Source organism: Macrobrachium nipponense, chromosome 39 (genome assembly GCF_015104395.2).
Source record: "Macrobrachium nipponense isolate FS-2020 chromosome 39, ASM1510439v2, whole genome shotgun sequence".
In the NCBI taxonomy this organism is placed as follows: Eukaryota; Metazoa; Arthropoda; class Malacostraca; order Decapoda; family Palaemonidae; genus Macrobrachium; species Macrobrachium nipponense.
The window spans coordinates 54,757,841-54,770,819 of record NC_061099.1 but is presented as its reverse complement, the minus strand read 5'-3'; the positions used below and the strand labels follow the sequence as shown (position 1 = coordinate 54,770,819).

Genomic DNA, 12,979 nt, shown 5'->3' with positions numbered 1-12,979 from the left:
ATCATGTTTAGTTTGTATTTAATTCTAGAAATAAGCATTTATTAGCATTTTAGTGATCGTACCAAACTTGAGTGAATCCTTGCCTAATGCAAATGCAAGGGCTCTTGAACCTAACCTTGCGTAAGCTTAAGATATTACTGTACCCTACAGTATTTCCAAAGTTCATGACAGCTATTATGTTTGTAAGATCTGTCTGATTTCATCGTCTGAGTGCTATGAATTCCTCGAAATTGACTGCTCAACTAACCTACATCAATGCAAATATCTCTTACACAATTCACCAACTGATACATTTCTCTGCCAATTTCCGTTAGGTATATCTTACGTCTCTTAATAGACCAGAAGCAGTAAGAGGTTGATAGAGTTAATAGTAGTAACACAGTGTCGAAAGAAAAATTTGTGAAAGGTATAGTGTCGAAGGGACAAAGTGTTGAATGAACAAGGTGTCGAAACATACGTATGTTCAGTACTTGAAATAGATTAACAGAAAAAGTAAGTCTGAATCAAACAATTTTGTGCAGTAAAAGGATTGGTGGTTAAAATATAATATCTCTCTCTCTCTTCTCTCTCTCTCGCCTCCTCTCTCTCTCTGTGCTTACATGTCCATTATGTAATAGGAAAGCTTTTCAGCAAAACACTAACAAGCAACTGGACATTCATACACAAGTAAAGAATAGAAGATTTTATTTATAAGAAAATACACATGTATTTGTATGAAAAACTTTGTAATATAAGTACCGCATTCAAAATTTACATAAAAGATTGTGAGAGAAGGCTCAAGATACTGCAATCCAGCGTTCACGTCGTATGCAATTAAAAGGCCTCTCATTCTTTCGCTTATATATATATATATATATATATATATATATATATATATATATATATATATATATATATATACATATACACACACACACACACACATATATATATATATATATATATATATATATATATATATATATATATATATATAAAGGATGGTCTATTTTTGGTATTTTCTTATTACATCTCTGCCTTGTTGCATTTGTTCTAAACTCATTTCAGTGCTGGCTTGTTCCAGACGAAGTTTTCTGAAGAGCTTGTCCTCTGTAGGGTGACAAATTACAGTTCTTTTATGAAATGCATTATTCCAACCTTCGACTGAGTTATTAGTTCTTGGCAGGTCATTTTGAACCCTTTCGTGAAGTGACCACAAGTTGATTTTAAACACTGGCTTCCTCCTTCTTCCCCCTTGGATGATGCCCAACCATGCAGCCTTAAAATATTATAAAATTTCTACCAAGATTTCATTTGTCTCTTCATCGAGAGACTCCAGTGGTTTATTGAAAAAATCACAAACATAACTGAGAGGAACACATGCGAGTGCTTGCAACTACTTGATAACAAATGCATCTTTGCGATCATTATACCATGTTTGCAACCAAAGAGAACTTGGATTTTTCTCCACAAGACATTGTCCGAAGTGGAAGTTCCATAAATTGTGGCTTCTGGGAAAATTCCCCTCCTTAGATTGATGGCTGAACCTTCAAAATCAGCGGCGATTGTAACGGGATTTAACTGACTTTCACGCAAAAAAATAAAATGGTGGAATAAGTGTTCTCGTCTTTCTTTTCAGTGATCCAGTATACTAGTGGTAAAGTTGCTTTCCATTAAGAGCCGACTTCAATGTTCCATCGCAGAACCAGCTTCTGTTATCCATTACAGCGCTGATATCGAGGGTTGTCGAATATATTTTAATTTCATTTTCTGTAAACAATTAAAATGGCTCTCCTTTCGTGGCTACAATTAAGTCTTCATCCTTAAACGGTGAATTCCGAGTTCATATTGTCCGCGCAAGAGATTCCTTTATATAGGAAGCTTTCCAGTTACTGGAATATCGCTCGTGCACGGACAAATTATAGATGAAGGGATTTCTTCCGTGTGCTGGAACTAATCTTTACGTTATTTCATCTATAAAATGCTGATGGCAATGCTCTTTAGCTCTGCGAATATTTTCGCCTTGGGTAAATTGCTCTGCAGTTATAAAAATGTTATTTCTCACATTTCCAGTAACTACGTTCGCCTATCACTTCGTCGATGACGTATGCGTAGCCCTCATGCAGCAGTCCTTTCCTCCCATTTGAGTCTTGATGATTTCCATTGTGAAGGTTTGGAAGATCTGAATTATTCACTTTAAATTTCGAGGAAGTTACTGGTTAATGTAGCCAAAGGCCATGAGTTAGTAAGTAATGAAAACATTCGGTAAGTTCTTAGGCCTAGGTAGCTAATAAAGTGGTGGATTAGTCAATTTGTTTACCTTTGAGTTAAACAATTAGTTTTAGTCAATTAGTCAACTAGATACTTTATTTGTTAGTGAGTTAGATCACTGAAAGGCCATTCATACACGACTTTCTCTCTCTCTCTCTCTCTCTCTCTGAGTTTTTGTCCTTTCGACACTTCGTCCTTTTGACACTTTGTCTGCGCATGCGAGTTAAAACACCTTAAGAATGATAACCGAGCAGGATATCTTCTGATGGTCTGAATCATTATTACTATTCTTGAGAAAAAAGAAACAGCCATTTCTGAATAATCACAGCGAGAAAATATGCATAGTTCAAAGGAGGCTGCTGATATACAAGACAGGAACATGGTATATGGCACTGTTACCATTTTTTTGTAGCTGTTAGATGGACACAATGACAAACATGGAAGTGTTATTAACAAAGTCATTGATTAGGTACTAAGTGAACTATCATAAGGAGGGATGAAAAGATATTACCTTACGTCTGTTCATGGTGATTATTTTACACTTACCTAACTAGGTGGCAAACACTTCTAAATACCTTGAAAACTCAACATTCAAGTATTTTATTTCAAAATAACTACTATCAACAATTCTTTAAGTCAACAAAATACACACAAGGTAATGCAATTCTCTCTTTCTCAGTAGCGTTCTGTTACTGAAAATATGAATACCAGTCTTTAGTGGCAAGAATACTTCACAAAATATACATGCCTAGTCCTAAAATCTTAAAAAAACAAATTCATACTTGTAGACAAAAACCTCCAACAAACCTTCTTCAAAAGATAATCAAGAAAATCAACAAGACAACACTTCCTGTCAACATCCAACAGTATCCTTCCACATAAACTCTTACGGGTTTAACCACAGGGGATTACAGTATCACAGCTAATCAGCCACGTCAGTAATCAGAATATTATGTACAAGAATCTGACAAAATAATCGAACTGACCTATCTTGACTTCTTTCAAGCTTTGAATGAAGTCGATACATAGTATGCAAAAAGCTCAAAAATTGGTTGTGTATTCAGGAAATGGGTTACACAACTTCCTCTATAATCAAAGCTCTTATCATCAAGCTAAAGTTGCTCCTAAGTGAGATTCATAACAGAACGTAAGTACACGTATGTGCCAATACTCCTTGCATCTCAACCGGAGCCAACAACTGTAAAAAAAAATTGAGAGGAGCAAAACTACTCCTTGCATCTCAACCGGAGCCAACAACTGTAAAGAAATTGAGTAGCAAAACTAACTCAGAAATGTATCTATCCCTAAGTGCTCAGAAGGAAAGGCAGCCTTTGATGTGAACAAGTTTGAACAAAAACGTTTAGGAAATTACCAAATTTTGCTCATATGGAAATGTCATTTAAATAAAGTTACTTTAAGTCGTCATCTCAGATAACCTACCATTATGACCTTGAGACAAAATCAAGAAAATATCGATACAACAATAAGGGTGACACTGACTATACAATTATCCTCTAGCTCGGGTATTTCTAAAGGGAAATACACGTAGAATGTTTCGAGGGAAAGCTACATTTTTAAAGTATTAAAATCTTGTATGACCATTGTGTGCGGGCACACATGCTGTAAAGTAGACACTTTACAAAATCCACGAAGGCTTGGTTTCATATTCATCACATTCATCAGTATAAAAACAGAGGAGCTTTCATCGAAATTCTGAATGTGAACAAGCTTTGTTACACATTTAGTCTAAGACCAACAATGGGTTACGACCAGCAGCAATATTAATTAACAATGGGTTACGACCAGCAGCAATATTAATTAAAGTTACAAATTCAACATGAATCGACCTGACTTACTGTACAAACTAATGTGCTTTCTTTAATGTTCATTGAAAAGGTACATTTGGTTTTCTTAAGTCTGTATGAGCCATGATTTCATAGTCCACAGTGATGTCAAAATTCAAGAGCTTTTACACAGCTAAACAAAATCATTACAAAATCGTTTTTCATTTTTCCACATTCAATTATAAATATAAGAATGAATAATTCGTAGACCCTTCATAAAGTGTACTGCAACCTAACAAAAGTTCATTGTTCATCAATCATTTTTAATCAGGTAAAACTAAACTTTTGGACACCAAAGTCTTCTCCAGTCTCCTGCCATGAATGACAAAACAAGAAATATTTTGTTGGTCACTGACACAAATTTCGTATTCACATGAAACCAAAATACTTATTGTTCACTAGCAGCAAAGATAAACAAGTTTTGTGATCATTCTGAAAACCATGTTATTTACTATAAATGCCATGTTTCCTCCAATGATAGTTAGCACAGCTTCAACATCTAATCACAGTCATCGGAAGTGAAGCTCGAAAGGTTCTCCTTCAAAAATATACTGCAGGTTGAGCCTTACAGGTGTGTGTCCCACACATCACCAGGCCAGTCTAATGCACAAGTGTTGAAGGTAAAAACATGTGTTATGATTCCAAATACGCACTGAACTAAATTTCCACCGGGTGGACAGAGTTCGAATCGATTTGTAAATGTTACTACATACATGAAACGCGTCAACACGTATGAAGTTTTACCTTCATTTGATAATCAAAGAACAGAACCTTTAGCGCATGATCAAAATCGAGATCAAAGCAGATAACAATAATGTATTACGAGTTTCTTTTGTTTGATGCTCATTTGTCATGACAAACATGCGATAATAACCCTGAAAGCACAGGTTCTTAGTGCCTTCGTAAAAGTAGTCAGTTCGTGGATTGATGTTATTCTATCAATACTATGTACTATGTCATAGTCTTCATCATAGCACATCTCATAGCAACTACGAGATATGCTATGCCAAAGACCATCACAATTTGTCATTGTTGTAGTACATATTTGTAAACATAGTAAGTACCTAATGGTGGTTGCCTGCTATTAATATGATTGGTTCTGTAAATTGGTTTGTTCTTCATGTAATGTAATTCATTGAAATTTCATACTCCAATGACGACAACGGTTGATTATATAAGCAAAATGCAAAGAAAAAAAGAAAAAGCTTTTTGAGGTGTCTTTACCAATTAACATGAAGGAATCGTAATGTCATTCGCAACAGCACTTCACCTTCATATTTGAAGATGTTTATTTCAGCAATTTTGTGGACATACTTCTATAGCAGGTCAAAAGCGCCTCAGCGGCATGGTTGGAATGGTATTAACGTCCCACCTTGGTGGTCGCGGGTTCGATTCTCGGCCATTCCATTGAGGAGTGAGAGATGTGTATTTCTGGTGATAGAAGTTCACTCTCGACGTGGTTCGGAATAACCACTGGTTCCATGCAACGTAAAAGCACCATACAAATAAAATAAATAAATAAAATAAAATCTATAGAAGGTCATGAGAATTTATGTGTAGTCCCTGATTTTTTTGTTTTGAGGACATTTTTATTTTTTGTTCATAGGTTTCGTTGGTTTAGTTGTCATTTCCCACAACAAATTTTAGTCTATCTAAAAGAAACGCATCAATTAAGACTAAAAAGTCACAGAGTAAATGATCCACGACTTTCTACTGAGTTTATATGATAGCGAGTATCAAGCTCACATAATCTAAAATGAACTACCATTACAAAGTCTTTATGTCTAATACATATGACTCTAAATCAGCGAAAAGTTAGCAATAAAACAAACACACGCACATACTGTGCATAAACAATCATCACAACCAACTCATGCTCAATCCTTAACCCTGAAAATGACCAATGTTCAAGCATTTCCAACTCATCCCTCAAACTAAAATAAGCAGAGGTTCAATGGAAGAATCCTAACGGTAATATAGATAGAAATGGTATAGCCGCATTCTACCGTATCGGGCTGTCTGCGGGTTCCGATCACCTGAACGAAGTAAATGGAAAGAATGAAGCGTGGCACTACGAGTTTCCTGATCAGGACCACATCCAATTCATTAAATTGGACGTCCTTTGATTAAGCTCCAGTGACTTGAGTGCTGTGCCATAACATTGAAAACTTGAACATACTGTATTAATTTAAGAAAAAATTAAAAAGGTTTTCACCACCTATAGTAGAAGAGTGAATATATACAAAGTTAAAATGTACTTTTAATGATTTTCATAAGATGAATTGTAGCCTTTTCAAGTACAAGAGGATTTTATTCGAACTGGTGTATAGAAGGTGATATTAGCCTAAAACGTTAAACATTAAGTAGTTTACCCTTCTTAAACCTTTGTCTCTTTGTCATTTTGTTTCGCATCACAGTTTAGCAGTCGAAAATTTGAAGGTTAATGGTCGTTCAGGTTTGCATTAATAGAAAAAAATAACATCAGGGTGGGCGAGACTTGTGGGAAAAAAATGCTTTAATGTTTAGGTAACCAGAAAGAAGTCATTGACGACGTCCCTCATCATAAAAGACCTAGAAGAAATGAAGCAGATACAATTGACTGAAAAATTCTTTTAAGATATTTAGCACAAAACATTCCAGTTACATATACTAACTTCGTTTAGTGTTACCATGGACCGTTAATATCAATATTACGATAGTTTTAAGATACTACTCGGACATACAGAACCTCGTCCATTACTGCGTATGTTCAAGATTCAAATCGCTACTGAATGTATAGTGGAAATCTTTTGTAGCTACTTGTTATCAAGTACCTACAATAGTGACGACATGGCTGCAATTCAAAGAAGCACAGGAAATATCTTGCATCTCCGAAATAAAACCGTATTGGTTGCTGGAAGTCACGTTCATCGAGTCAACAACGTAGTAGTCAAAAGATCGTGCTGGTATGAAAAGAAACGGAACCTAATTAACTAACCAATACCTTTGCAAAATGACCAAACCCTACCTCCCAAAATTATCTTAACCGTAAAGGAGTCTTTAGTCGCACAACCAATTAATATGACAAACTCCGAACCATCAAAATCCTCTCCGCAAATAATAACCAAAAATAACATTCATAGCAGAGTATCTTTCGCGGTATTCTGAAAATTCGCCACTGCCAGAGTGTCCCCAGACACTGCTTCCCAGTCACCGAGTTTTGCAACTATTTCCTCATTCAAGATCCGAACTTCTTTCCTTAGTAACATAAAAAGAAAGTAAAAAAAAAAAAGCTGATTGCCCTTAACCTTCTACCGCCCAGAAGTCCACCACCACCACCCTCCCCGCCTCCCAAAAATGGCTCTGCCATGAAGGAAAAGTGAATGCAACATGGATACAGACCACGACTATAATCTTACAGGTTGCTTAACCTTTGTTTCACCGTTCACCTTTCCCTACCAGAATCGGCTCTCGTGAAGACTGGGCATGGAATTCCAATGACACCTTTCTCAAGGCCTCTCACACAACCGTGTATGGAGAAATTCATGTTCTAATAGTAGGCCTATACGCACCCCCGGAGCAAGTGGAAAAAAAAAGGAGAGGGGGTTTGAATGTCACAGAATCGTCTATTTAAAAGTGTTTTCTAGTTCTCGTTGGAGTGTCACCGTCCTTCCTCTGAAGCAGGGGTTTTCAACCTTTTTCTCTCCACGTACCCTTTCGGGTATTTGTAATTTCATTAATGTACCCTCTTCACTTTGCATAACGTGGAAAACAAAACCAACCCAGGAAAACTGTAGAGAGGACGTAAGTACATAACTCTCCTGACATAACCAATAATATTGAAAACAAAAAATTGCATAAAAAAATAAAAAAAAACTTTTTTATAATTATTTACATCTGGCTATTTAGTAAAGTTTCAAGGTTATGGCACTGAGCAGCAAAAAACAAAATACACCATCATTATATCAGCTGCAAAGGTAGTTAATGAAATGGCGGAAACTTTTCTTTAACTATCCTAGTTGGCCGAGGAGCAGTTGTTGCTAAAGCACATTGAAGGAAAGCATCTAACATTCATTCGAGCGCCACGGGGAGCGCGTACCCCCCTGACAGACCCTTGGCGTAGTACTCGTAACCCAGTTTGAAAACCCCTGCTCTATAGTCTCAAAGATAAAATCTGTCAGAATAGGCCACACGAATGTGACTCAATTTTAAATCTTAATAAAGGTAGAGCAATCTTTTTCAATGACACTAACAGAATACCAAGTTAGAAATGCATTACCTTGCAGAGATATGAACCATAGATTTTTCCTACGTTTAAAGCCCCTGATATACCCAAAGGCAACAAAGTCTGCATTAATCGAAATAGCGGGAGAGATTTTGTACCAACCTGAGACACCAAATCGCTGGCGTTAAAATAAATACGGTTAGTTGAATTGGCCCATCTAGGCCGCACCTTTCCGTAAGTGTTCATGTCATTTATCAACACCAGAGTGAGCACAAGGCTCACAAGTACCGTCGTCCATGCATCAACGGAGGAGCGTTTACCGTTAGAATAACTGTCTGGCTTCAAGTAACTGCTCCACACACCCCACGCTACCCTCCCGACCCCATTTTCTTTTCTGTGGGTCGCCTGCGTTCTCACGGGTAACTCTAACAATACGATTCTTTCGTCTGGATCGCTCCAGTGTTCGGCACGGGGCTCTTCTTTGACGCTTTTCTTATCGTTTCCCGCCTTTAGCGACAATCTGGACCAGAATTTGGTGAACATGTTTCAAAGCAATATGATGTTACAAACTGGCAATCAGAGCTTATCTGTTCACTATGAACAGTTTCATTTTGTGCTAAATTCAAAATACAAGCCTAAATTCATTACACTATTATAAATACAATGGGAGAGAACGTCTCAAGCCCTTGGAAAAATGAACAAATCACCAAACACGAGAATAGTTAACCGAAATCATGACGTCAATGATGTTAGGTTTCATTTTTCTTCTCTGTCAACACCGACTCTTACGCGTTCTTTCCAAACACACCGCCTTCACTAAACGAACTGCGCCGACTAAGAAAACTAAACATCTCTTGGCGCACTCGGTGACTCGGGCTCCCGGCACACATTTCATAACACCCATCGCTAGCACCGCCTGTACCTAGCACCACCAACGGTTGCCAGTAAGTACGTTTAATTCACCACTTTCTCAAAAACCCAAGACGATTTCTTTCTACACGAATAAAAGCCTCCATTGACAACTTTCAGTGAAAAAGGACATCTAAAAAGAAAACGAAGAATGCTACACGAAACAATTCAAGCGACCCACGCCACAACACAATCAGACTATCCAGTTACCGTCCGCCCAGCCACGTGTATTGAAGAGACACGTAGGTGAAATTATAAACAAATATTTCCGTATCAAAACCCCAAGAAGAAGGACAATAGTACAGCAACATTTACACTAGGCGTTACAATTCAATTCCGACCAAGGAAAAATATGGACCTTCTCATTCTAGAAAAAATATTCACTAGACGCCACAAAATGTCAATTGGCAACATTACCGCTATCCACGTAGCGTAGTGGCCGTGCCCCAGCGGGCATCTTCGTAAGAGGTCAATACCCATCCACCCCGTTCATCATCAGTTCCATTTCTGGAGGCAATCCAGGGACACGTCGTTGGCGACAAAAACAGAAGGAGTACGGTGTGGCCTTATGGTACACAACAAGTCTCATTGATATCGATTAATAAAAGTAAACTCATTTCTTTATTCTTAACCTAAAATGCCCGAAATATAACGAAAAAGCGATCCGCTGTTTTCTACAATAAAATGGAAATCAAGATAGCAGAAGACGGTACTATATATCTCATAATGTCCAAAATATTACTTTGACAGATCAGGTTACCAGTGTGATTTAAACACTACTATAATACAGGTCACAGGTTCTCTAAATTAAAATTCTTTTATGTGTCATCTTCAAACTGTACATGCTTGGAGTCAAAAAATCTTTCAGAATATTACAACACAATTATGAAGGCTGCCGTGACATTAGCTACCATTTATGTGAAGCAATAGGTCAATACCGTAAAAGAAAACCGTTTCTAAAATCAGGGACATTTTCATAAAAAAGCACTATATATATAATATATATATATATATATCATATATATATATATATATATATATATATATATATATATATGTGTGTGTGTGTGTGTGTGTGTGTGAGATAATATATCTAAAACTGTGGACCGTAATTGTAAAGCTTTTTTTTTTTGTATGTGTAGCGAGAGAGAAAATGATGTTAAAGCACCTTAAACTTCAATATTCACAGGTGCGTGTGAATAATGCACCTTGGAACATTTCTTTACATTTTTTGCATTGCCTTTGTTCCCGTGACCTCTGTGAGTGATATATATATATATATATATATATATATATATATATATATATATATATATATGTGTGTGTGTGTGTGTGTGTGTGTGTGTGTGTGTGTGTGTGTGTGTGTGTGTGTTTAAAAAATCACAGTAGATGCACGTGACTTCATTAAATAAGCGAATACCACAGGAAAATGATAGTCAGAAATCCAAGCGCTTTCGTCTTTACTAATGATAGTCAGAAATCCAAGCGCTTTCGTCTTTACTAAGACATTGTCTTAGTAAAGACGAAAGCGCTTGGATTTCTGACTATCATTTTCCTGTGGTATTCGCATATATATATATATATATATATATATATATATATATATATATATATATATATATATATATGTATGTGTGTGTGTGTGTGTACACATATATACTGAGAGAGAGAGAACAAAGGCATTACAAAGTGTAGTGCCATGTTCCCAGGTGCATTATTCACACGCACCTGTGGATATTAAAGTTTAAGGTGCTTTAACATCACTTTCTATCTCGCCACACACACACACAAAGAAAGAAAGAAAAATATTTACAATTACGTCCACAATTTTGGATCTCATTATTAATTAACAGATTGACCAGACCACTGACGATTCTTACCTTTAAAGAGCTGGCCCGAATGGCTTGTTCTTAATAGACATATTAAATCTTATTTCATAAATTACAACTCCCAAAATACTTGACGACTGGGGCAAACTGATCATTTTGATGGCTGACAAAGTTTCCTCTAAGGATTTGTTCCTAAAACTTCATATTGGTTGCCGGTTGAAAACTGTACTGTGCAATGTGGGTTATTAACGAAATCCCAAGGAGTCATACGAGCATGACCAGTTCAAGGTCTGGATACTGCTACTTCAACCTGCCGATTGTTCTCATTTCTTTGGAATCTTTTTAATTTCATTTCCAGATTCAATATTTATGTACTACATGCTATTCATTATTACTACTATTATTATTTGTTTAAGCAGCCATTTCCGACTAAGTCCAATCGGCTGCTTAATGCAGATAAAATCTGTTAAAAATACCATATTACATACTATATTTTTAAAGTAATTTAGTTTAAAAAATAAATAGATAAACCATTACTGTACAGATTTAAATCAAATGTGTGTGAATAAAATTATTTATATATACTTTAATAAATCTGTACTAATAAAATCATTAATGTATGTTTTAATAGATCTGTATCTGTTAAGAATTTTAAAATCTCGCAAACATTAAAGTCGTCATCTCCTAGAATGTCCTGCATTTTAGGAGATGATCCAAAGTATTTATGTCACTGATGATGATTGCTTTTCGAGCTAATAGCCAATCCCTATGAGGAACAGCTTTTTATTTATTTATTTATTTTTTTCATCAAGGCATACTTGACTACAGCTCTGGATGCTTAATTACTAATTTAATTTCGTTTAACGAATACAGTTGGTGGGACCTGGCATACTGCATCCTGTATCCAGCTTCATATAATGTGGAATGAAATAGATCTATCGAACTAATCCATTTTAAGGATGATTTAAAAAAATTGCTAAAACATACGTCTCTAAAAATTGCTAATACTGTACTATAGCGTTCTGCTGCGGAAACTGAAGCATTATTAAGCAATGAGAACAGGTCAAAGCTCGCTCTTAGTGTCATAAAGCTATTCAAAATAATGCGATTTTATGGAATAGCACGAACTGCAAACCCGCCCCTCCAAAAAAGAAAACAAAATCACACTGAAACTGATTGGAATCGGGAAATATTCAAAATGTGGCATACATTTCCTAAAAACTGTTTTTCAATAACAAGGAACATAATTTTCGAATCCGCCCCAACTGCATGTTACGTAACTATCATGTCAAAATCCGACTAATTAAAGCAGCAACCAATAATATATATATATATATATATATAATTATATATATATATATATATGTATATATATATATATATATAATATAATAATTATATAATATAATACATATATATATATATATATATATATATATATATATATAGTCCATAATATGTTCGTGAATTTTTCTCAATTACTAAGCCACAAATACTCCTTACTATCAAATTTACTACCTTGGGAATAATTTCGTCCATAGGTTAGTATAATAAGGAGTACCTCCCCCGCAAGGATTCGGTCCTTTCCCTTTTCCAATGAACTACAGTATCACTTTTTTACGCCAATAAAGTTTTAAGTTAGCACCAAGAAGCAACATTGATCTACCTCACTGTTTAATTTGATAAAGTCGCTGATAATATAAATATGAACAGTAATGCACACACACACACACACACCACACACACCACACACACACACACACATATATATATATATATATATATATATATATATATATATATATATATATATATATATATATTACTATTTAATATCCATTTCACTACTCTTCGGGAGTAACTTGCCCCCAGCGGGATTCAAAACCGCTCCCGGGTAAGAATATAAAGTAATTAATAAAACGAAACATTGTATATTTTCTTGC

General features: G+C 35.7%; 1 protein-coding gene across 1 annotated transcript in view; it reads right to left on the bottom strand.

Moving 5' to 3' along the window:
• The window catches only part of LOC135210359 (gamma-interferon-inducible lysosomal thiol reductase-like), a 68,447-nt gene extending 59,313 nt beyond the window's left edge, over positions 1-9,134 (bottom strand). The window contains exon 1 of the mRNA XM_064243257.1: positions 8,461-9,134. Within this exon, the coding sequence (XP_064099327.1) occupies positions 8,461-8,841 (381 nt within the window). The 5' untranslated portion in view covers positions 8,842-9,134. The remainder of the gene's footprint in view (positions 1-8,460) is intronic.
• Between the last annotated feature and the right edge of the window lie 3,845 nt (positions 9,135-12,979).